The 27,884-nt window shown below is 33.1% G+C and overlaps 1 protein-coding gene across 1 annotated transcript in view; it reads right to left on the bottom strand.

Annotated features, from left to right (window-relative positions):
- Positions 1 to 27,884, bottom strand: part of wupA (wings up A) — a 187,420-nt gene that overhangs the window by 90,965 nt on the left and 68,571 nt on the right. The window contains exons 7-8 of the mRNA XM_069819299.1: positions 7,766 to 7,809; positions 5,737 to 5,782 (exon numbers count right to left, since the gene is read on the bottom strand). Of these exons, the coding sequence (XP_069675400.1) occupies positions 5,737 to 5,782; positions 7,766 to 7,809 (90 nt within the window). The remainder of the gene's footprint in view (positions 1 to 5,736; positions 5,783 to 7,765; positions 7,810 to 27,884) is intronic.

Raw genomic sequence — 27,884 nt, forward strand, 5'->3', positions numbered from 1 at the left:
ATATATAGTGAAGTGACTGTTGAGGTTATGAACGTAGTGTGTCAGAGTTATTATTTCTTCGTCTGCCATTCCGCCTTTTCGGACTTCTTGGGCTGTGGGATAAGATAAGTAAAAGCATGTTTAAGAGCTAAATAAATACCTCGTCAAGTGACAGTCTTCTACAATGCCTTAAACTCATGTCACTTTTTTATACATCGTTCACAAAGGAAAAGTCAACACAGATATAAAAGTAGCCGTGACAGTAATATTAGCCTAATAGCTAAATTTCGACCATTCATAATGACAGACATAAAGCAGTTACCCTACTCAAAAATAGATTAGAAAACTTACAATACACTCCAAACTCTTATACTAAAAATCCGTTAAAGCTTTAAAAATTTATATAATATTTTGTTACTACTTGCTTTCGTATTCATGTTGCTAACTGAGAGTTTGGGGAGTATGTACTTCTATATCTTACTTACTGGCTTTTAAGGAACCCGGAGGTTCATTGCCGCCCTCACATAAGCCCGCCATTGGTCCCTATCATAAGCAAGATTAATCAAGTCTCTACCATCATATCCCACCTCCCTCAAATCCATTTTAATATTATCTTCCCATCCACGTCTCGGTCTCCCTAAACGTCTTTTTCCCTCCGGCCTCACAACTAAAATTCTATAGACCTATACATTTCTGGATTCGCTCATACGTGCTACATGCCCTGCCCATCTCAAACATCTGGATTTAATGTTCCTAATTATGCCAAGTGAAGAATATAATGCGTGCAGTTCTGTTTTATGTAACTTTCTCCATTCTCCTGTAACTTCATCCCTCTTAGCCCCAAATACTTTTCTAAGCACCTTATTCTCAAACAACCTTAACCTATGTTCCTCTCTCAGAGTGAGAGTCCAAGTTTCACAACCATAAAGAACAACCGGTAATATAACTGTTTTATAAATTCTAACTTTCAGATTTTTGGACAACAGACTGGATGATAAAAGCTTCTCAACTGTATAATAACAGGCATTTCGCATATTTATTCTGTGTTTGATTTCCTCCCGAGTATCATTTATATTTGTTACTGTTGCTCCAAGATACTTGAACTTCTCCACCTCTTCAAAAGATAAATTTCCAATTTTTATATTTCCATTTCGTACAATATTCTCGTCACGAGACATATATAATCATATACTTCATCTTTTCGGGATTTACTTCCAAACCTATCTCTTTACTTGCTTCCAATATAATTCCCGTGTTTTCCTTAATCGTTTGTGGATTTTCCCCTAACATATTCACTTCATCCGCATAGACAAGCAGCTGATGTAACCCGTTCAGTTCCAAAACCTCTCTGTTATCCTGGACTTTCATAATGGCATACTCTAGAGCAAAGTTAAAAAGTAAAGGTGATAGTGCATCTCCCTGCTTTAGCCCACAGTGAATTGGAAACGCATCTGACAGAAACTGGCCTATACGAACTCTGCTGTACGTTTCACTGAGACACATTTTAATTAATCGAACTAGTTTCTTGGGAATACCAAATTCAATAAGAATATCATATAAAACTTCTCTCTTAACCGAGTCATATGTCTTCTTGAAATCTATGAATAATTGATGCACTATACCCTTATACTCCCATTTTTTTTTCCATTATCTGTCGAATACAAAATATCTGGTCAATAGTTGATCTATTACGCCTAAAACCACACTGACGATCCCCAATAATTTCATCTACATATGGAGTTAATCTTCTCAAAAGAATATTGGAAAACATTTTGTACGACGTCAACAAAAGTGATATTCCTCGAAAGTTACTACAGTTAGTCTTGTCCCCCTTCTTAAAGATAGGTACGATTATTACACTTCCATATCTTACAATGTTAAATTCCTCAACTTCGGGAGCACTTTTCACTGAAGTTATAAAAGATACAAATGTAGAAAAACTTACTTCCAGTAATTTTGTGGTCGGAAATACTGTTTTCCACTTTCGTAGAAAAAATATTTGCCTCTACCAATTTATTTATAGCGACTTAGCTACTATAGCTAATGTAAACTCATTTGTTTCAATAATCGCATTATAAACAAAAGCTTTTCACCTCTTTCCTCAGAGAGATTGTAAAATCTTGTCGACATTTTATATTAAATAGTGAAAAGTGATATAATATCACAGTCTAGTATATACAGTCACGAAGCTTGAGTTGTGAAGGTGCTAGGAACAATAGACTGTGCCAGTACTATTTCGCATTTTCTGTAATAAGGCGATATTAGCGATCCTAGTGGTTAGCAACTATCTATTGGTGCATATTTACTACATATTGAGCTTCGTGACTGTATATACTGGACTGTGATAATAGCGAAATGGTGAAATTCCATTAACAGTGAAATTTGAAAGCTGATTAAACTTTGCACAATACGCATACCGTAACATCACATTACTATACTCAATGGGTTATCGAAATCAGCCTTCCGCCTCGATTGATAATTACCCCATCTCGTATTATAATATATGTTACGATGCTTACATCGTAAAATAGCTACTATGATTGACTTTTCCATGTGAACGAGGACTTACTCAGATTATTCAATCTCTGCATTGTTTTAGGCATTATCTGTACTGTGGAAAGGAACGTATACAGCTCTGAACATAAATATTGCCGGATAAGTGGAAACACTTGAGATTAGACCTTATCAACTAATGTTAACTTTCATGTCTGTACAATTAAAAAAGCGCTGTCTTCTAAAATGCATTACTTGCAACAGAAGCCATTCATGTAATGGAATTTTGTCATTATTTTAAATAAAATAAACGGAATGCAATAGATGACTTCGGATGAATACAGTGATATTTTTTACAAGAAACGTTATGTGAAAACTCATTATTAACTCGAAATTTACAACTACATTTAATGATCTGTAAACACTGCAATTATAATTTTAAAACTAAATACAATTAATATTTTTTTTTAACAAGTAAGTACCGTAATATTATCAAGCTATACGACTGCAAATATCTTAACTATGTCCAGTGACTCATTTATGAGTTTGCTTTGAGGAGATCTGTACTAACTTTATTCTGTGCCCACCGTATAGATTTACAATTTTATATTCTATTACTTATAATGCTGTAAAACTAATTATGTTCTTAAGGGAACTTGTATGTAAACGCGAGAAAAAATCATTACAAATTTGCTAACGTATAAATTGCAGGTGCATCGAAAGTTGCAACATTAATTTGATGTAATTTTTACAGCGCTACAATGGACCATTTGGGGATAATTTAAATTTGAAACATAACTTTTAGGTGCATAGTTTTTTCTTTACTCACTATTATATAGTATGTTAAAATATTTTTTTTCTACGATAGTGAGTAAAGTTGCATTTTACCCAATGGTATCAGTGCCTAAAGTGAGCCTTCAAAAACTAGTGCGTAAAAAGTAAGTAATCACTTTAGGCATTGCTATTCATTTCACGTATTGCCAAAGAAAATGTAATATTCAATGTACAAACTTCATTCAGTAAGACATTAATGTATTACCTCGACCTTTCACCTAACGCAAATAAATAACAAATTTAACATCCATATCTACATTTTAGCCCTTATTATTCTGAATTTAGACCTACATGTTGTACTCAACTTCGCCTTGTTTCACAAACTTTACACTTGTGCCAAAAACAGAACCTTTACGAACTTGTCCCATAAATAACTATTAAAATTAGTAAATATAAATGTAGACAGATACATCCAGAAACAAGGCATGTTCTAAAGCTGAAATTTTGTGAGAGGTTTCAAAAAGACTATTATTATAACATTTCTGTAAGAATTTCAACAATTTTATTAACAGAATTCATTAATTTTAATTAGTCACTTTTGAGAAAAAAGAAACATTTGTAACATGGCGTAACTATTCACAGAAACACTTACACAATCTACATGAAAGATTATCATATTTTATAAAGAAACACCAGTAATAAATTAAGGTCCGTACATAATTTGTTTTTGAAATGTGTACACTTAAACTCATTATATACAAATTTTAAAATACTTTTTCATACAGCGTGTAAATATATACATTTTTTGACATCATATGTATTGGGGTGTTACTGTAAGCAGTAACATGAGCTGCTGTCAGGAAGTCAAGAGGAGGATAGCAATGGCAAAGGAAGCTTTTAATAGAAAAAAAGGAGCATATTCTGCAGACCTCTGGACAAAGAACTAAGGAAGAGACTAGTGAAGTGCTTGTGTGGAGTGTTGCATTTTATGGGACAGAAACATGGAGATTACGACGAAGTGAAGACAAGCGAATAAAAGCATTTGAAATGTGGGTATGGAGAAGAATAGAATGCGTGAAATGAAAAAAAAAAAAAAAAAACATAATAAGAAATGAAGCTGTGCTAGAAAGAGTGGGTGAAAAAAGAATGATGCTGAAACTGATCAGGAAGAGAAAAAGAAATTGACGGATCACTGGCTAGGAAGAAACGGCTTATTGAAGGATGCACTGGAAGGAACGGTGAACGGGAGAAAAGTTCAGGACAGGGAGATATCAGATGTTAGACAACATTTAGATACACGATTCGTATGCGGAGACTAAGGCGAAAAATATAAAATATTGGAGAATGCTGGGTTTGCAGTGAAAGACCTAACCCTGAGCAGAAAATAATGAATGAATGAATGAATGAATAAGTGAATGAATTAATGATTGGTATGTAAGAGTGAATAAAGAAAGAATTGTGCACCTGAAAGTTATATATCATAGCTTAAATTATTTCAAAGTGATCTATTATTACTGTGTAAAAATTATCTAAAATTCTGGCTGCAACGGTTTTTACATAATATGTATCTAGCTAAAAAAATAAGCAAAAATAAGAAAATGTATAATGATTTTTTCATACTTTCATCTGCAAGTTTTCTTAAGAACCAAATAATGAATCTCGCTTTTAAAGTAATAATAATTTAATATTCAATTTTCGTGTGAGAAAAACTAGCGGGAGAACTCAAGATCGAGAATCTCGGTTTTTATGATAAATTTAAGCGTGGAAAGAAACGAATTCTGACATAAAATCATTATATTTACAATTACCATTTTACTATTATGAATGAATATTTATTTAAAATATCACTGCTTTTGCAAATATAGTCTTTTAAGTAAAGCTCCCTGTAAAGCAGATTTGAATAATTTCAAGGGAAAAATTGTTCCGGGGCCGGGTATCGATCCCGGGACCTCTGATTGAACGTACCAGCGATCTACCAACTGAGCTACCCGGGAACTCCACCAGACACCGTCTCAACTTTTCCCTTGAGACGGTGTCGGGTGGAGTTCCCGGGTAGCTCAGTTGGTAAAGCGCTGGTACGTTCAACCAGAGGTCCCGGGATCGATACCCGGCCCCGGAACAATTTTTCCCTTGAAATTATTCATCACTGCTTTTGTTCCTAATTGTGGTTGTGTTCTTCATTCTAACTTTATAATGCATCATAATTGTGTCGGTAGATTAGACGCCTAGAAATGAAACGAACCACATCTAAGGCCTATTTTTTAACTTAATCCTTCACTGAATAGACGATAACTCGGCAATTTTTTTAATGACTCAAACGATCTTAATTTACTTCAGTGTGAAGAGTTGGAGCATTCCGATTCGATATTATATACGCATTGACATGCCACCCACCTCCTTGTCCTCCTCCTCGAGGGTGAACTCCTTCTTCTTCACAACCTTGAGCTGGTTGCGGAAGTTGAACTCAGCTGCCTTCTTCTGCAGCTTTGCGAACTTGTTCTCATATTTGGACACCTTCTTCAGAGTGGGCTTCTGGCTGTGAACAGTAATGCGTACCTTGCAGGTTCTAGCGACTCTTGTGACATTTGCTAGCACACACAGATTAATTATATTACATTTTTACGACAATATTTATTAAATTGTACTTTCAAGTAAATAAATATTTTTATTTATTTTATTGTGGTTCCTCAAATTAGAGGCTGCCATTAGACAAAGCATATAAAACAATATAAATTATGAAAGGTAACAGATTAAGGAAAAACGTAAACAAGTACACAAACAAACAAACAAACAAACAAACAATGGCAATTTAAAGAATAAAAAAGTTACAAGTAAAGAAGCAATGAAAGCTAATAAGAGAAACAAAAAAGATAATGTTGCGTTAGTTTTTTCAGTACACTGAATTAGAGTCTACATTGGTGGTTTCGTAAAAGTTTGACTGACTCTCTAATTATGAGGAGGGCCAGTTCATTCAGAAACGATTTGTGCAGTCCTAGGGTCTTACAGAATTGAGAAGAGAAGTTGGGTATCGTTCCTCTTGCTCCAAACATCAATCCCGTAACACTGATATCGTGAAGTTGGTATTTATCTTTATAATACGGGATGGTTGGAACGTAGATTGCTCGTTTCTCCTCATGTACGTCTTCAGGCTGTCCTTTATACGTTTCAAACCTGATGGTGGGGTCGATTATCATACCCTGAGACAGGGATTCGCTAATGGCGATTATGTCAATTCGTCTGTTAAAAATCTAATCCCAAATAAATAAAAAAACTCCTTTCAAATGCAACACATAAGTGCTCATCTTAGAATTGTTTACGTTATTAAAATGTTAGGCCTACATGAATTGCAGTGAAGCATCAAATTTTTGCCTTGGATTAGAATATTTTATGAGATAACTAACATGAAACAGGAACCATTATCTTAAAAATTTAAGTAAAAGAAGTTGACGAATTATGTAAAAGATACATTAATTAATTAATTCATTCATTCATTTATTCATTCATAGTATTCTGCTCAAGAGCAGGTCTTTCACCGAGAACCCAGCATTCTCTAGTCTTTCCTATTGTAAAAGATACATAGAAAGAAATTGCTTACTATGTATATATTTAAATATTCCTTCAAGGGGCTGTAGCTCATCGAGATAGTGTTGACTTCATGAACATTATATTATCATTACCATTACCTTTATTATTATTATTATTATATTATTATTATAATTATTATTATTATTATTATTATTATTATTAGTGTTTATTCAAACGCTTAAAAATAAAATAATCTGTGAATATTTCGTAAACAATGTGAGCTTTTATTTCCTAAGAAACGCATGAGAAACTGCAATCTTTTTCTACTAAAGAACTTCTACTGTCCACATTTCACGAGAAGATCTCTGCGAGGGGAGTATGGTCCTTGCGGGGTAAGAGGAGAGTAAGCCAGTGACTCGGCGTTCTTGAAAGAGCAGGTGGATGGGAGTGATATCATTGGCCGGCTGGTACAAACAAGGCTCGGTCAATGGTAGACCGGTTCAGGTTATAAGAGTGGGGGAAAAACTCGCATTCCTTCCTCGGATCTTCTCGTGAAATGCGGACTTGTAATTCCCTTTCACTGGTTTACAGATGCATTAAAATTACCAAATTGTAGAACTATAGGCCTAACAACAAATATTTTCCCATTACCATATAAATTTAGAAGTTGCATAATGTATCATCCTCATCATCGATTGAAAATGGCACGAAAATTTAACTGGAGAAACAATTGAATCCAGTGTCTCTTAAAGCACAAGATAAAAACTATTCTAAGAAGTCATTCTCGGATATGTGAAGAGAGCATTATCCGATGACCGGCCGAGACACAAAAAGTGGGACAGACTGATAAATAATAAACAGGGATATGACTGGAACTATTTTATTTTGTTCAAAGAACAATTTAAGAACGTCGTAATATGCTAATTTAAAACATTACGTTATTAGTACTATGAAAAATACACACGTTAAAAGTATTATATTAAAATATACTTACAATTTACCACGGAGATCGTTCACTTGGCTGTTGAGATCGGCAATCTGTTGAAATGACATCACAAAAAACAAGTTAGTATTTTGTTTTGACATGACGAAAAGAGTGGTTATGCAAAATATTATTTCTTTGTCTGTATGGCTAAGTAAAATTCGGCAAGCTGCAGACATGCCATTTGTTTTTCTCTAAAATAAATAAATTAAAATATAAATTTTAACTTTAATCAAAGTGATATCTTAAACATTTTGAATATTAATAATATAATGAATTGTATTAAAGTCAATTATTTGATGAGTAACCTTCATAGAATCAGTGACTATAAATTCATAAACTTTTCTACCATCAAGAAGATAAAAAGATATCAAACTATTACATCTACCAATTTTCTATTAGCTATATATGAGACATTCCACGTGAAATCGAACAGCAAAAAACCTTACATCTGTGTAATTTCTAGATAAAAAATATGTGTATAGAGGGATAGGAGATACTTTATTGTGTAAAGTCTGCCCTTGTTTAAGTAGCCTACATTAGTTTTCTTGTTGTAATGAGTTAATTTCATCGTAATTCTGTAAAAAATCTCCTGTTTCAAAGGGTATAAACTCCAAACGACTAATGGTAGACATTCCAACAAACGTTCATATTATAGCTTAGAGTACGATCTTCATAACTAAGCATACATCATATTTTATATTAATAATTAACGGGGCTTAACTAGATATATTGATATTTGATAGACTTTCGCACGGAAAACAGTTACATAAAAATATTAACTGGTTGCCCTCTCTTTGAAGAAATTATATCAATTTTAAATTCAGTGTTGCATAAAGAAGTACTCCTGTAAAAAAAATAATAGTTTCGTTAAATTGTATTAGCTACGTCCAAGTCCCGAGCCGGGTGACGATGCGTTCTCGCTCTGTACGCGTGACGTAAGCATTGTTTCTGTACTGCTATCAGAACGGCAGATGAGTTTGTCCAAGTGTGTGTTCATGTGAAATCAGACGGAAAATAGGAAAATTTACTTAACAATAAATTTGTAATTGTCATTATATTTGTTATACAATTAGAATAGAGAGAGATTGATGTTTTCGCGAAATATCACATCCTTAGGTGTAGTAGTTTTCTTACAAAAAATTTGTCAACTGTACCGTACATGATGAAAATTACGTTTGTGCGAGATCGTGCGTATTTGCTTGGTTTCCGCACAAAACCAAACCGCGGAAAGTTTAAAATTCCACATTCAGTATTCCCAACCTAACACACATAACAATTTCCCTCTTCTTACCGCTTAAGTGATATATTGATTTTACTGCTTTAGGCTTTTAACGTATTATTTTTAGAGACGTTCAATATAGGCCTAGTAATAATTATAAATTGGAAACTTACCACTGCAATTTCACCTAAATTGCACTGTTAATTATTGTTTTTAAATATTTGCAAAAATTAAGTAAGCTCTACAACTCCACTAAAGTTACTGGATTCGTGATGCAAGTAACATTAAGAAAGCCGTGAAAAAATCAACAAGATTTCAGACTCATTACATAACCTTACCGTTTGTTTTAAGTTCGCATTTATAGACTGGGGGAAAAAAGACAGACGTATATCACGGCCTGCTGGAGTATAGTAAACACAGAAATCATTTTAAAGCAACAATGTTGAAGATAGATATTTTTGTTTTGTAAATTTGCCGTCATTGAACAGAAACCAATATGGAGATTTCATTGCAACTAATTATAAATTCCTCTTTCAGGTATATAATAAACGATCTTCGCACAAAATAATGTACGATACACGAGCGGTATGTTTTCTTTCAATTCTCGGAAATTAAAAAAGCTCAACTACGATTCGCTTTTTCAAACTTTTCCTCGAACATGAAAACTTCAACATACCACTCTTGTAACGCATATTACTATTTTATGCAGTCATAACTGTTAAACCCTTTAAAATTGAAATTTCACCAATATCTCATTTTCAAGCTCTTATCTTCCCGAACATACTGATTTGTAAAACATGTTCATTGTTGTGTAAGATTAGGCTTCAGTCCATTTAATTCGTATTTGAATGATTTTTCTCAGAAATAAAATGAAAATTAAAGTTGTGGCAATATTGCAAACTTTTAGGACTAATTAATGCAGCTTTCAGGTTTTTTATTCAAGGCATACAAGCATAGAAATAAAATATTTCGTACCGGGAATTTCTGTTGCTCACATCGTGTCTTCGGGCAGTTGACTAAACAATAAACATCTACCTTGTACGCTCATAAGCCATGGTTATGCAAATCGCCATAATTGATATCCCTCTCTTGGTCCCAGTCAAAGCTGTTGGGTTTTATAATACATTTTGGTTAAATTTCAATTTTAAATCGTTCAGCAGCTACATAAAGAACGCAGTTTTCATCAAGTACGATATATTTGACGAATTTTTGTAAGAAAACTACTACACCTACGGATGTCATATTTCGCGAAAACATCAGTCTCTCACTATTTTAATTGTATAACAAATATAATGATAATTACAAATTTATTGTTAAGTAAATTTTCCTATTTTCCGTCCGATTTCACATGAACACTCACTTGGACAATCTCATCTACCGTTCTGCTTACGTCACGCGAAGCGAGCGCACACCGTCACTCGACTCGGGTACTTGGGAGTAGCTAATAAAATTTAACGAAATTATTTTTTTACTGGAGCACTTCTTTATGTAACACGGAAATTAAAATTGGTACAATTTCTTTAAATATAGAGGAGCCAGTTGATATTTTTATGCAACTGTTTTCCGTGGGAAAGTCTATCAAATATCGATATATCTAGTTATGCTTCTGTTTATTAATATAAAATATGGTGTATGCATAGTTACGAAGACCGTACTCTCAGCTACAACACGAAATTTTGTTGGAATGTCTATCGTAAGTCATTTCAAGTTTATACCCTTTGAAACTAGAGATTTTTTTACGGAATTACGATAAATTTAACCCATTGAAACAAGAAAACTAATGTACTTAAACCAGAACGGACTTTACTGTGTGAAATATTTCCTTCCCCTCTACACATACATTTTTTTTCGAGGAATTACACAGTTGTAAGGTTTCTGCTGTACGATTTCACATGGAATGTCCCATATGTAATTTAAAATAGTAGTAAACTTAGTAACCATGTTAAATCATAACTCTTAAACATGCACATATACAAACGACAGTACAGGATTAGTATTTTAAACGAAAGGAAGCAATATAACTAATGCTACTTGAATTAATACAGCATTCATGTCTCATAAAATGTGGGAAAGATAAGGAAATTGTTACAAGAATGGGGAAGGGGACATACAGCTGACTAATATCGGCAGGACGTGAAATAACGTACTTTCTGCCTTACAACGTAAAATTGAAGTATTGGCCAGGCTAGGATGACGTCACACACTGAATACACTAATAAAACTGACACATTTTAAGAATAAACAAATCTGAACACAAGACATAAAGCATTGAGTACACATTCACATGAAAACAACCACAAGTTCACACACAAAATGACACCTCTTAACAGAGACTCAGTATTTATTGGTAAAAAAACTTTTTTCTTTTATTTTGTTTAAGAATATCTACTGTACATAAAATATATAAATTTGCTATCAATAGAGAATATAGTTCACAAACTGTGGCTAATTTTATTTTAAGACTATTTTAAAACACTTTACATTATGAAGAAAAGCTGTAATAGCAGCTTGTATTTTGGGAAAAAGATCTTTTGAATTTAATATCGAATTCGGAGCATTAATCTCTGTAAAAAGATGTAAATATTTACATAAATGAACAGAAGACTAAGTGCTGAATGACTTTAGTATTTTGCTTTCTTTCATTTTCCATCTCTCTACTCTGATTAAGAGTACTTAAAACTGTGCTTCGATGCTAATCAGACTCCTGTTAGTCTTCTGCCAAAAATCACGTGAATATTGTAGTTAGTTGACAAATATCAGCACGAGTATAGAGCTCAGGTTCACAACAGTGGGACACCGATACTGAAATCTACCAGGAAGAACGTACAATTATTTTCAGCGTTATATTTGGGTGTTCTTTTGTTCAGTGAAACATTTTAAGATTGTATAGATATAAATCCTATACATAACTATAATTCACAGGACTTACTTAAGGGGAGAGGATGGTATTTTTTAAAACTTCTTTCCTATTTGGTGTAAAATATTAATTTTTTGTATGTAGAGAACTCATAGCTGTGGAAACTCAACCAAATAAAAATATTTTGAAAAAAAAATTATTTGGGGGCCAAAACTTGAAAAAAATATACCCAATGCAGGATTGTACTAAATCCGATATATCTAAACCGTTTTTAAAGATAGATTCAAACAGTTTTTTGCAATGTATTTGCAAAAGCATGTTCTACAAACTGTCTGTAACAGAATTAGTTCCTACGTTTGTAAAATAAGCAGTTAAAATATAATAACAATTTCCTGATTTCCTTTCTTGCACAAAAACGGACGTATTTTTAAAATGAAATCAATTAACAAAATTCTGTTATAGAGAAAATTTCCTAATAGTCTTAAGAATGTGTGTTCTAAATTTCATGCATGTATCTTTAATAGTTCAGAAATTATATCCATTTTTGTCTGGCAATGTAGCAAAAAAAAATTGAAGTTACTGGAAACCGATAAAAGCGGGCGTGTGATTTAAAAATCCATAGCGCAGGAAGTTTAAAAATGACGTCTCAACATCCGATAAGGGCACAAATACCCTCAAAATGTTATGCAATGCATTCCATACATATCAAAGGGTATTTTAACGAATTTTTTTAAATTTAATTGACTCGAAACAACAATAAAAAGTGGTCGAGTGATTTAAAAATCCATAACGCAGGAAGTTTAAAAATGGCGACTCAACATCCGACAAGTACACAAATACCACAAAATGTTATGCTATGCATTCCACACATATCACAGAGTATTTTAAAGAATTTTTTTTGAAAATTTACTCATTTTTTATCAAAAAATACCATCCTCTCCCCTTAAAACATTTTGTAAAATATTATTTGCAAAATGATTGCTGCAAAATTTAATGCAATATAGAGTTTTATGAGAACTAGATTGTTTCGTAAAACGAATTAAATATTATAAATTATCAACCTAATGAATGATTAATGTTATAAATTTAACACTGTTTTCCAGTAGATTGCAGAACGGTGTTAATACGATGAAGAAATATTGAAGAAGAGAGAGAGAGAAACAAAAGTTACGCTGTTTTCATTACTTTAACATTTAAAACAATAACGGGAGCCAAACCTCGATTTTCCATCATACTACACATCTTAAGTCAACTGCGGTGCGTTGTGCCAGCTGACTAGAAAAAAATCGTTCCAACAAAATATGTAAAAATGAGAAAAAGACTAATATGTTTCCAACCTGCAAGGTACCATTATATAAAAAAGAAAAATAATATCGTAGCGGTTTTATTTTTGTTTCCTGAAGTTCATAGCAATCTAATGAATAAAAAATGTGACAAAAATCTTAAATCAAGTAGTTAGCAGAAATAAAATATCCTAATATTCGTTTTGTAAATGAATATTCCGAAATTTCACGGAAAACACAGGACTGGTAGAAGATGAAGCGTCTTTTATAAAATGGACTTAAAATAATGTGCAATATCTCAATATATGGCGTGATAGACTTTTAAAATCGGTTGTTGTGCGCACAACAATTTTTCATAACAATTGCATAATAAAAATGTTGAAACATAGAACGTCACCTAAGTAAAAACAAATTCCTCTTAAGGGGAATTTGACGTTATCGCATGCAAAGTAATGGTAAAAATAGCCTATCTTCAAGCAGTCATAAATGTAATACTATTTATCACAGCTATTTCATTCATTTAGTGATATATGTACACACATTAAACTTTAAAATGAAAAAAAGAATGGTTAATCTAGTGTAAATCTTACCCTTAAATTAATTTTTGAATTTAAACATATGTTTTATATAAATTCACTACATACCTGTGATTAGGTACACTCTATTCACTTACCATAGCACTCATTGAATTAAAATTTTGGCCACTTACTGCTAACAGATACTAAAACATACCCTACTAAAATTATTAAAATATCTGTAATATTATGGGCATAGGGCTTATACTAATCTTCAATTTTTTTTAATTTATTGACGGTGATGATTATTATAAGCCCTATGCCCATAATATTACAGATATATGAATAATTTTAGTAGGGTATGTTTTAGTATCTATTAGCAGTAAGTGATCAAATTTTCAATTCAATATGTCCTATAATAAGTGAATAGAGTGTACCTAATGACAGACATGTAGTGAATTTATAAAAAAAATTGTGCTTAATTAAAAAAATTAATTTAAGGATAGAGATTTACTCTAGAGTCACCATTCTTTTTCATTTTAAAGCTTAATGTGTATACACACATAGCTAACAAAAATGAAAGACCACTGGTAAATAGTACACTATTATATTTATGACTGCTAGAAGATAGGCTATTTTTACCATTATTTTGCATGCGATAATGACCAACTCCCCTTAAAATATATCTAGCTTTAATCACTTTATAAAATTTATGAAAATACGAATATTCTTGTTTCAGAATTTGAAGCGTTTTATTTACGAATTACTTCAAGTTACAAAAAAAAGTGATAACACATTGCACTCCAACATCTTTTGCACTTGACATTAAAAATGCTTACTCTGTAGATGATAATGTAGACTAACAAAGGAATTCCAGAGGACATGAACATAATAAAATGGACTATAGTACATTTCACTGGTCATGGTCAGGTTTGCTTCTATAAACATGACTACGAACAAATGAAAGACATTTCACTGAAATGGTCGCTTGCACTGCGTAACATCGCCGGCCTGAAAATTCATACTTTCAGGGATTGTGCGCTGTTTCCCCATTCAAGTCTGGTTCACAATAAACCGGGAACGGGAACGAGAACGAGAACGGAAATAATGTTAAAATAAATGCATTCAAATGTGAGCATTCACAATAGTCAATTGTGAATGCTCACATTTAAAAACATGTATTTTAACAATATTTCCGTTCTCGTTGTCGTTTCCGTTCCCGGTTTATTGTGAACCAGCCTTCGCACATGAAAACGTAACTTCGAGAGCAATCTGACTCTATTAGCTTTAAAAATAGACATGATTTCGATCAGTAGAATATAAGCTCTCGCATTATCTAATGAGTAACATAACAAGAATTTTACAGTTACATTTAAGTAAAAACAATATTAATAATTATTGTAACAATAGTATTTGTTAACGTATTAGACTCCTATAAACCTGTTAATTTAGTGTTCTTTAATTTTATACTAAACTATCTCTCCCAAATTAGATTTTAATTTAGTTGCTGAAAATGAATATTCAATTAAAATATATAACGAAAAAATAATTATTCCTCTCTCAAGACTCCGGTATTATAATATTATTCATAGCCTGTAACTCATTTATTGTAATAAAACAGAGGTATTTCGGTATGTTCTTTCAGTACAATATAGGCCTATTGTTTTTAAAATTTTAATTGAGTGATGAACATAATATGACAATGGTTTAAGTCTTCAGCCTGTTACTGAATATGATACAACTTATATTGCATGTAAAGTAAAAAAAATTTGAGCGATTTGATATTTATTTTCTGCTGAAATAAGGGCTATAAAAATTTCATAAGCCGTATAAATTGCACGTAATTTGTGAAATAGTTACAATTTGATACATTAAAAAAAATTTTTCCCAAGAAGAATATTTGAATAGTTATAGACTATAGACTTTTGTCTTACTATACTCAAGTCATTCCATTTATAGTTTTTTGCTTTTGGCTTAAATATTTTTAATTGATTAACTAGCGTACTTACTCGTGTTAATTACTGTATTTAAGTTTGTGCGGCTTACAGCTGTTTCAGTGCTTCACGCACCATCCTCAGAGTCTACTAGATCTCGGCGTCATCTCGAACTTCTCTGCCTGTTATGTAGGTTGAAAGGCGTTGAAGAGTGGAGTCAAATAGTGTGTGTGTACTGAAATTGATCTGTGTGTTGAGAATTTGATCAGGGTGTGTTTTAGTGTGTTTGTATATTTCGTATTGTTCTAGTGTGTTGAGTTTTTGGTTCTTGGGTTGTATGTGTAGGATTTCCATGTCTGCATTTATGGTATTGTATGTATGGTTAGCATTGGTTATGTGATCGGCGTATGTAGATGTATTGTGTCCTCTGGTTATTGCTTTAATGTGTTCTTTGTAGCGTGTTTGGAATGATCTGCCTGTCTGTCCTATGTAGAATTTATCGCAACTATTACATGTGAGTTTGTATACACCTGTGTGGTCGTATTTATTTGTTTGTGTTTTTGTGTGTTGAGATGTCTTTGTAGTGTGTTTTCTGTTCTGTATGTTATGTTGTATTTCTGCTTTCTGAATGAAGATGCGATCTTACATGTGCACTGAAACAGCTGAAAGCCGCACAAACTTACATAATTAACACGAGTAAGTCCGCTAGTTAATCAATTAATTATATTCAGGTGTTAAAAGTAGTGTATGCAAGATTCAAAATGGATTAAATTTTGTATTAATTCAAGCAGGAACATATTGTTTTCAAGTAAGGTTTGGTAGATAATGATATAATTTTGTAAAATGAAGAAAAAATATAACCAAGTTCAAAATCTTAACATTAATATAGTTTTCTGTAAGTAGAAATACGATTGATATACGTAAGAAAAAAGTTTTAGTTCGCTCGGCCATGATGTGAGTTAACATTAAAATGTTGTGATACCTCTGACTGACGCTTGGACTCAGGGATGAGCGCCTTCGGCGAGTTCCGCAGTGCAGACTTGCGCGGTATGTACACAGCCATTTGAACACAGAGGTTGTAGGGATGGGAGCGGTGTGGTGCAAAGTCCATAACTATGTTACAACAGGGTTCAGTCAGAGGTGACAGCATGGCACTTTCTTGCTATTTGTTTGGCGAGAAAAATTTTGTCTGGCCATAAGAGTCTTGAAATGGACTTGGAATATGAAGTGCAGAGTTGTGGGTACATACCGCTAATTGGGTTATAACACATGTATTCGATAATAATCATACAATATAAATACATATCAAAAATATATTCAAGTCGTTGCAAAAATCAAGTAAAAAAACCTCACAAAAATAACATGATGTAACAAAAAATTACACAAAACAGTCATTATAATATAAATGCAGTGTAGTAACATTACGTTCGGCTTTCAAAAATGAAAAAAAATATGAAGTGCCATACTTTTATGCATCAGTTAAGGACTGTTAGTTGTAAAAATCGAAATATATTTAGTAATATACGAGTATTAATGTTACAGTAAAAATTTAAATGATTCTAAAATCTGAATTTCAAAAAAAGAGACTGTCCAAATCTGTTAGTGAGGCTCAGACTACTGGCTAGTACTCATATAAAAGCGGGCGGCAATGTTGCACAGTGTTCCAAAACGTGTAAGTTCGTAGGAACAAAAATTCATTACCCTCGGGACAAAGTGTTCCTTGCAGTTTTAAGATAAAAAATATTTATTTGTTGTAGTTTCAGCTATAAAAAATATGTCGTATGTAAACTTTATAAGCACCATAATGCGGAGTTAGATCAAAATAAATAAAATATCTACAGTATCAGCAATAATTCTAAATAAGGTTAGATGCGATAGGATTTTTAGAGTTACTTAACTACAAGAACAATACAACAGAGGTAATAGGTAAAAGGTATGAAAATGTTATGAAAGGAAAATAAATATATTTAATATATAGCATATCTATATACCTTATACAGCTTAGTTTAAGTACCTCCAGTCCCTGTGGTCATTTGCATACGTAATGGTAGGCTTATTGTAAAATTGTTAAATTAAGCTCGGGAAATATAATACAAGCTGTCATTTCTGTTGTACTAATAAAAGTAAAAAGCAATGCAATGCATGAGAAATAAAAGCATATTAAATTATAGCTATTGTAGATCATGTGTACTCTTAATTTTCTAACAATATTTTTATACAATAATTCAGAAATTTTAATGATTTCCTGGTAGTAGCGTTTATATTCGCTTTCAACTGAAACACGTTAACATGATATCATGCCAGAAGTAATTTATTCAATAAATAAAAGCATAATGTTATTCAATTTGTAACACAAGATGTTATGAATTTATTACAATACTTCACAGCAGATGGGAATCAGTACACATGATTCTGCAACTACAAGAAGGAAGCAAACCGTCACTCAGTTATTATTTGAACGTCTCTCTTTGGTCCTCTTTGGAATTTTTGCAACAGTCCTTAAATTTTTCGCTTTGTCATGAATTATAAAGGGCTGGCCCCATAACTTTATATGATTTGTCTGTCAAAGTTGATACATTTAACACGAAAAATATGCCACTCTGTATCCACCAATTCCGATTGACAATGTGTACTACAAGCTTGTGCAACTACATTACTGAACATGCATCGCTTGGAATATACATTCTTTTAGAATGGAATTTGCACCACATAGGACAGCTAACAGCTTCTACATCTAATTTCACAAAATACTTTTATTTTCATTTTTACAAGGGATCGCACTAAATTTTCTAGTGTGTGTGATTATGTACAAGGGTAGTGCATACATATTACTGGGTAAAATCCTAACCAGCCCTGGGAAGCTTGCATATTTCAGTGTGTAGGAGCATTGCAAATATTATTTAAGTATTTTATGGTGTATTTAATATCGTATATTTACTTCATTATGCGCGCCCCGTTTACAGTTTATTTCCTATTGAATATTATTATTTATTGCAGCAGATCAACCTGCTTCAATTTGTAAATTACGTTGTGGCTTTTTATTGAAAATTTTGTTTACTTTGCGAAAATAGGGGCAATATACAACCCTTTCTGTTTATAAGTTTTTTAATAGATTTATAGACTGAATAAAGTGAAGCACTTCATATCTGAGGATACCTGTCGACCGTCCAGTGTATGAATTTAGTATCATATGAGTTTTCACCACCTGGACGGTCGCCGGGCACTTTTAATTCAGTTTAGAGATTAAGTTATATTTCTTTAAATATCTGCTCCTCTGCTCAACAACCACGAAGTATTAAGAATCATTTTCTCATCAAGTGCAAACGGTACTCATTTCGTAGAAGTATGCAAACGTACAGCCAGGGCTGGCCAGGCGTTTACAAACTTCTGGACGAAGTAACAAGCTGTCATAATTGGGGAAAAGTTCGGTTTCAAAAATCAAAAAAAGTGTGGCCCAATTCCAACATTCCTTCCACTTCACACTCAGTCAGGGAGGTGGGGAGAAATGTTGGAATTCGGCCCACACCCTTCTTTATCGGCATACCTCCCAGTCCCTCTTTCTCACTTCATGTTCCAAATCCCATTTCTGACTCTCACACAGATAAACACGATCGAAATACTCCTTCACGATTTTCTTGAGTTGCGCTAAAAAGTAAATATATCAAGTTGAAATGATTCAGTATACACTCTCATTCACTTTTTTTCTGGGAAGGTTTAGAAGTATTTAATTCAGATTCAAGAACAAATACCTAATTTATTTTTCTTGTTAATGCATTGCAAACATTAAGATATAATTAAAATGAAGCAGTACTGCATTTAGACTATTTCCTTTGAGCAAATTGTGATTCTAAAAATGTAGTATTCAAGATGTTGTGCTATCACCGACTGTTAAAATTAACTTGTAAATTATTTTATAATCGTATAAATCTATTGTTTAAATTCAATGTGTTTTAGTTCGTTTCGTAATTATATTTCACAGATAACTGAATATTTTAGTTATATCGAAGTATTATGGGATACGATTGTTAACAACTAACTCTTCTGTATTGTTAAAATGCATAATATTCGTGACCATAGTTTTGGAACAAGAGTGTACACAAATGTAGCTAAACTGCAAATTTGATTATATGATTTGTATAAAGTCCTGGAAACAAGCAAATGAATGATACCGGTATATGAAAGACTGGATTTAAGGATTTGGTGCTTCAGGTCATTCGGGATATATTCTTGGTGAAAAGATTGAAAATAATGTTCAACAAAACCGAAACGTTAGAATAAGAAATGTAATCTATAGCAATAAATAAACACGCACAAAGTTTCCCTTTATGATTACCTCGAAGTCTTTCAATCTACTTATTCTCTCTAGTTCCCATTTATCACCCTCTAATACGTAAATTTTGTTCCAGTATGTCTTGCAAAGTGTTTGAAGTTCGGCTAAAACAGAGAGAAAGAGATGAAGAAGCAAAAAGCACAAGAAAGAGAATGATGTTAGTCACATCAGAACATATTTATGGCTATTTATCGATCCTTGGTCAGGTCTCCATGATATAAGATTACAGTTTCAACAATCTACATGAAATGTCCTTGTTCGTATCCTGAGAAAAATGAAGTTTTCTTATAATTTTATATTAATATAATTTCATTATTTTTACGGCTATATTGTATTGATCAAAACTGGTGTGCCTAATTTCTTTAATTAAACAATGATTTCTTTTTATAAATTCAGAGATGAAAAAATACTGTCCAAATAATATTACAATTAAATTTTACATAAATTGGGACCAATTAGAAGTTAACGGTGGAAGCCTGATCAAAGATAATGCAAAGCGCTATGACCCCTTCAGAAGCTATAGACTTCTTTACAAAATAGTTGATCTTCTAGAATCTGTGGATCAGCTAGGTATGGAAAAAAGCTCGGGCATGTGAGATGTTAATCGATTTCTATGGAGAAAAAGAATCAGTTGAAATAATGAGTATGTAAACATCGGAGCTCGCCAACACTTAGGCTATACTTAAAAGAAGCATTATAATTCGATTAACAGTTACAACACGACAAAGCAATTATCGGTCAATAGTAGCGTCACAGTTCATGTCACCACAGTAGTCACTAAAATTACATCTTGTATTAGTTAGATACCTTTATTAGCAAGCACTTCAAAATTTGGAGATGTAGAATGCAACAGTTAAGCCTCAGCGCTAAGAAACATAATTAGCATTAAACGAGAGCAAGAGCGGACGATTTTCCTTCCATCTGAACGATGGCTTGAAAGCGTGAGACAGACAGAGAAGAATTCCATTTAAGGAGATTTTATTTAATCACAAACCGAAAACCACCCTGTCTATACAAAGTTGCTACTAAGTGCTTAAGAACTCAAACACCGATAATAATTTTATACAACAAATCTAGATCTGAATGAGTGCTTTTTGTGAAATTTGGCCAATTCACATTTAATATTTTTATGGATTACATGAAAGCTTGAATTTCTTAGAATGCTGACTTTGTGTCAAGAGGTGTAAGTTGTTAAAATATTATGTAGTTTTCATCCCACCAACTCTCTCCATCCTTCCCTCATGTCATGTATTATCTTCAATACTTAAAAATAGGCTAGGCTGAAATATTGGGGATAGTATGAGTTTCCGATGCTGACGTAGCAAGGATTTATAGCTTATTAGCCATTCGTCTGAGGATTTTGACACATAGGCCACTTGTCGGACTTGGACGATCGTCGCATATGAGTGTTAAAAAAAATTCAATATTTTGAGAGGTGGTACAGAAAAACAAGGCAAAAAAGTCTAATAAACATGGGTCCTAAAATTAATATCTTCCGAAGTATGACTATTTGTTCATCAACTTCATAGGAGATGCTCAATGTCATTTCCATTCATTGCAAAGCATCCTTCTGTTCTATGTCTTAGGGAATCGCACCTTGTTACCATTTTGTTTACAACATTTCCGTTATAATATTGTATACCCAATAAGAAACAAGAAAACAGCTCAGATTAAAAGATATGGTGTTCTTACAATCCCAATTTCAAAGTCCTAATTACTAGTTTCTTGTCAAATCGCACATTATCAGTCAGAGTAGATTGTACTTACTCCTTTGTTAGACCCATTGGTGCTGGAGTTCCTCAAGGCTCTATCTTAGGTCCGATATTATTCAATGCCTATACTTCGAACATTCCTGTAACACCAACTGCACAAATTGCTATGTATGCAGACGATACAGTTATTTATTCAACCCATCGCAACATTAACATAGTTTCAAATCATCTTCAGGAAACCTTAAGCATCATATGCCTTTGGCTTGTAAATTGGCGCATTGCATTGAACTACAACAAATGCGAAGCAATGATGTTTACTTTGTGTCGTCCTGCTAATCCTCCAGGCATAAATCTTTCAACCAACGTAATACCGATGTAATTGTAAAATATCTTGGAGTGCACTTAGATCGCCGTCTATCATGAAAACATACCATCAACAACAAACTTAAAGTGGCCTACTCAGGACTCACTAAATTATATCTGCGTCTCAACAAGAAATCATCTCTAAAGCTACAAAATTGTTTGCTACTTTACACATCTCTATTACTACCTCTACTGCTTTACGCCTGTCCTGTCTGGGGAGGAGCTGCAGTAAGTGAAAATAAACACATCCAGTCATTTCAAAATAAAGTTCTACGAATTTCACTCAATTCTCCTTGGTTTTTCCGTAACAACCAACTACACAGAGAAACTGGTATTGACACAATCAAACAGCTTATTCATTCGCAAGCTAAGAAGTTCTATAACAACCTAGAAATGTTCCAGGCGCCGTTCACTACTCTCTTGGAAGAAAATACACATTTCTCACCAGAATTAAGAGCCGATTTCCAATGGACCTCATATTATAATCAAAATGTATCATCACACAAACCTATGTATAGGCCTACCAGTAATTAACAATTTTTGTTCTCTGAAAAGCCCAATGTAGGCTGCCCTCAATTCTGTGTTAATGTCACGTATTGCAGTTGTATTTCATTTAGAAGTGGTCTACATAGCGCTAAATGCGCTGGTCGATCAATAGATTATTTTAAAAAGTCCTTGTTTCGTACAAAATTTAATTTTAGAACCCATGTTTATTTGAACCTTTCTCTTACTTTGATGAATATTACCGCCTCTCGAATATTCCGGGTCCGGCTCTCGAAAAGCCAAGCTAAACTGACTGTGATAATGATTATGCTAAGAGGGTGACGGTGATGAGAAAACTTGTTGACACAATTTCGTAAATAATTTCGGCAGTTTCAAAAACGAAAGCTGCCCTGCATTTTATTAAGTGTTCTTAATGAAGTGGCAATCAAGTTGCTGTAAGCTATAGGAAGAATTGTAATACAGTTTTAAGCTACTGCACAAATATTTTTTATCCTAATTGGGATTACAACAGTAGGCCTGACAGAAATTTCTTCAGAACTACATTATGAATGTTACAACAGTCAATCCAAATAGCATGGGAAGAGTTTGAGCTTAAACAAATTTTTTCCATTAGAGCCCGGCCTTTAGGTTGGGGGAATGTTAATGGATCCCGCAAGACAATCGACACTGAGTAGCAGTAGGGATGTCAGTCATATGTATTGGCCACCTTTCTTCCAAGGAATTACCCTTGGTACTCATTGTAATCTTATACATAGATTAAAATTTTGACAATATAGACAGGGTGGTTCAAACAGTGTGCCCGTTGTTAAGCCTGCTAGCCAACCACCTTCTGTGATCATAAACGGAAGCCTAATTATTACCAAGAAAGTTTTAAATTCACGTCAGATCCCATTGAACTGCCGGGAAGGAGTTTTAAGACAGGAGTCTGAGGGCACAGTGGAGGTAAGGTTCTTAGGCAGAGGTGTTCCCTGAAGCTCTAATTCTACACAAAAGTAATACGAGCGCAAAATCTATCAAAATATACGCAATTAGCTGCATGGTTAGAAATATTTTAAGCAAACAACAAAAAAATAAAGAAATGAGGCCTACATTTGAAAATAAAAAAATTAACCGGAGGGAAAAATGACAGATATGAATCCTTCCGGCATGTGCGCAAAAGTTTTGAAACGTTTCTTAAAAAACTAATAGCGTTGTGAGAAACCTAGACAAAGTTACAACACGCAGTGTGACCGAAGCTGTGAATAATGTTGTGTAATTTGTTAATAAAACGATGGATTAAATTAACGAAAAGGAAATTGGGATCTTTTCTTAATTTTAATCCATATAAAAATATTGTCAAAGATTATGGAACTTCTCAAACCAAACCGATGCCCCTTAATATGACATATTAAACGGTCTGATTTGGTTTCTACGCATGCGCGGCCCCTGTAACACTATTTCTGCGTCAGAGAACAAGAGATGCAACTAAATTTTGCTTCACTAATAACACAATAACTTTTTTGACAACTCATGAAATTAAACATGGCTAAGTTTTCTAGGGTTCTTTCTATTGTCCTTGAAGAAGCAGTCAAATGATCTTGTCTGGTTTTACACAACTGTTAATCTAGGAATGGAACAAAGTTCAGTTTATTATGCCTACTCCGAAGAAACGTTGAGTTATGTGCCACAAAAAAGATGTGACAGTTCTAAACTTCGATAATATTTCTCTTTCTTTTCTTATCGAAGAAATGTATACCGTTTGTTCATTTCAAAATCTTCCATCATGAATAATTTTAGATATGCAGGGGTCACGATTATGAAGAAAAACATGTCGATTTAGTTTTCGAGGATAAGTTCAAAACCACTTCTAGTTGACTTTTCTGTTCCACCTCTTTACCAACACCCACCACCACTTTTGAACTTGAAATTACACTCATCTTTAGACACATCATTTTAAAGGAGATAAGTTCTATCCGTTTAACAAATGACAACAGAAGCAGATTCACAACAATACTTCACGACCTCCTGATAAATATCCAAAGATTCTACAGATGAAATTTACTTTGAACGAATTTTTCTTCATCAATAACTATCTACGTGATGACTTCATAAGTCATTGATTACTCAATATTCAATAAGTATATATATCATCATCATCCTTCACGAATTAGGCCTCTGTAGACCTGTTTCGGCCCCATCTAGCCGTCTTCTAAAAGGTCTTCCTGGTCGACGATGTCCTCTAGGTTTATACTGCATCATAATTTTTGGGATTCTTGAATTTTCAATTCTTCTTACATGATCTACTGACTCTATTTCTAATTGTTCTAAAATTTCTGCATTCCTTTTTCGGTCTAAAAGAGTATATCCTGCTGTTCTCCTGAAAAATTTCATTTCCGTTGCTTTGATTCTATTCAGGTCTTTTTTCTTTAATGTCCAAATCTCGCTTCCGTATAAAAAGGAGGATAATGCTAGTGTGTTATATATTTTCATTCTTGTAGATTTTTGTACTAATTTATCTTCTAATGTATTGTTTATTATTCCTAGAATTTGTGTAAATTTGGTAATTTTCTTGTTCACATCTTTTTCATTTTGATAAGATATTTCACAACCCAGATAATTGAAATTTTGTACTTGTTCGAGGCATTGGTTATTGTGTATTATCTTATTTCTGACTGGGTCTTGTCCTAAAAATGTCATTACTTTTGATTTTTGTGCTGAAATTTCCATCCCAAAATCGTTTAATATTTTATTTAATGTATATAATCCTCTTTGTAAATTATCCTCTGAATTGGAAATTATGACTTGACCATCGGCATAGAGTAAGGTATTTAATGTTATAAGAATCTAAATATGTGAGAAAAGTAATTAAATAAATAATTACATAAAAAGGAAGTGCTATAAAAAGCCCAATTGTATCTCTAAAAGTACAAATCGGCAGCAAGAACTCCAGTCATACCAGACAAACAACAGATTTGTTTCCTAGGACACACAGTAATATCACAGTATCTTCATAATACGTCTAACATCAACTAAACTTTAATTCATTAAATGATAAGTTTCTGGCTGTCTTAGAAATCGATTGACCGAATTAATTTTTGTGTGGTAGACAAATAGGGTTTATGCTCGACAATGCCGAAATGTAGTAATTATACACCTGGTAGCAGCCCTTTAATGGACCTCATTAAAGTACACCTATTCATTAAAGTTCAGGTGTTCCACCAATCAGAAAACACCATTGTAGCAATATGAAAGCGCAAGTATCGATTATTCTCGGATATGCAATCGAAAGACAACTAGCGAAACGTCACGGAGGCTGGAAATCCAATACGTCGCAGAAGGTTATGTTCTGTTACTATAATAATTAGCGTTAATTTTAAATAATATTCAAATAAATTCAATTTGTCATCTCGTTTTTCAATGTCTAAATCAATTTCAAGGTTTTATCACGCTTTATGTTTATTTTACTCTAGATTATATCAAGGTCAATGACATTCGTTTCTCGGAAAAAATCAATACTTTCGCGTCTGCGCACATCTCACAATGTACGAGGTATTGCACAAGGTCAGTTCCGCTCCCCAGTCAGATAAGAATAACATGAATACTTATGAATAATTTCAAGTTAGAAATATGGTCGAGCATAAAAAGTCGTATGAAACTTGTCTATAATGGTAATTAAGACGCTCGTATGAATATTATGAAACTCGCGCTCGTTTCATAAACATACTCGCGTCTTAATTACTACCATTATAGGCTCGTTGCATAATGTACTATTACCTCACTTATTTATGGGTTTTAATGAACCCGGGGATTCATTACCGTCCTCACATAAGCCCGCCATCGGTCCCTATCCTTAGCAAGATTAATCCATCCAATCTCTACGGGGTTGGGCGAAGGGTTAACAACCCATCACCGTAAAAAAAAACAGCTTGTTACGAAACAGCAAAATAAGCCTCAGAATAGGGTTTACCATCCCCTTAAAATGATCTATCTGGAGATAGGGAGTGCAATTTCAAATTATAAATTGGGGAGGAGTAGGGTGAAGGGGTGGAACAGAAATTTCATCAGTAGTGGTTTTCAGCTTTGTACTCGAAAATTAAATCGACGCGCTTTTCCTCAAAATCGTGACCAGCTCACATCTAAAATTATTCAAGTTGGGAAGTTTTGAAATGAACACAAAATAGATTAAACTTTTTCTTTTCAATAGGCACATGATATGAACTTCGTTTAAAAGACGTCTAATCCACATAAATAATCTCTATATTCTAAACCAGAGAAGATGCTCTGAATATTCTCTCGTGAACAATGGAAATAGTCCAAAAATGATTATACATTTTAAAATACGTTTCGTAATAAGTAACGATAGTGATTATTAAATTTAAACATCATAAACTATACATTACAATCTGAGTTATACGTTACATGGTTGTACGTTAGTTTTAAGTTCAATTCTAGTGTAAATGTTCTGATAAATTTGTCCTGCTTGTAAGTCTTGTAAATTGTGCTTGCTTAATTTTTGTTTAATCAAATTTTTTGCTCTAACCCACCGAAACTGAAAGAGGTTAATATAAAAATTTTGCGAAATTATAATTGAAGAGTTCTTACGTTGTTATTCTGAAATTCAATTTATATAGCCCACTAAAAAATCTAATTTGAACACAAATGGAACTGATATTAAATTGTTAAAGCAGAAACCATTTTCACGAACACCTTTCAACATTTTTCTGAAATCATATTTTTTAAAGCATGAACTCGTGATTGTCGCACATTTCTTATGGAGTTATGTTTCCTAAGATCGTCGCTCACATAGTCTCGGGTCCGATTTCCAGGATCAGTGGGAAATACTTTAATCAGATGTAGGTGATCTTGTTCTATTGATGTTAAGCCCCAACTAGTGTTTATTTTGTCTCCAATTTGTACATTGATTTCTTTATGATAAGTTAGTGTATTTGGCTTGTAAGATGTATTCACTCTTGTCATTAATTCATTTCGTCATACCTAGTATGTTAGCTTTTCGGTGTTTTTTTTTACAAAATTTTCCAACTTCTTTCAGTGGAACAATGACAATGAGACAAACGACCAATTGGTCTGGAATTCTCTTAGTTCCTTATCCACGTCTCATCACCATTGCAAGGATGCGTTCTCGTGATTAATTCTTTCACTAGTAAAAAGTTAAAATGTTTATGACTTTAGAATGATTCAGAAGTTCACTTATTTGGGGCAAATAAATAAACAGTACACTATAAATCATGCGATACCATGAGAAATCCTATGTTATGACCTTCATCGAACATTAAAAGTCTAGTTAACCACAAAAATAAGCGCGATTCACATGCAAGCGAAAATGTGTATCGAAGCAAAGGTTGATATTTTTGAAGAATCTATTGTAATCATCAACTACGACTTCAAGATCACCAGCTGTGGACATAAATTGT

Source organism: Periplaneta americana, chromosome 2 (assembly GCF_040183065.1).
Source record: "Periplaneta americana isolate PAMFEO1 chromosome 2, P.americana_PAMFEO1_priV1, whole genome shotgun sequence".
NCBI lineage: Eukaryota > Metazoa > Arthropoda > Insecta > Blattodea > Blattidae > Periplaneta > Periplaneta americana.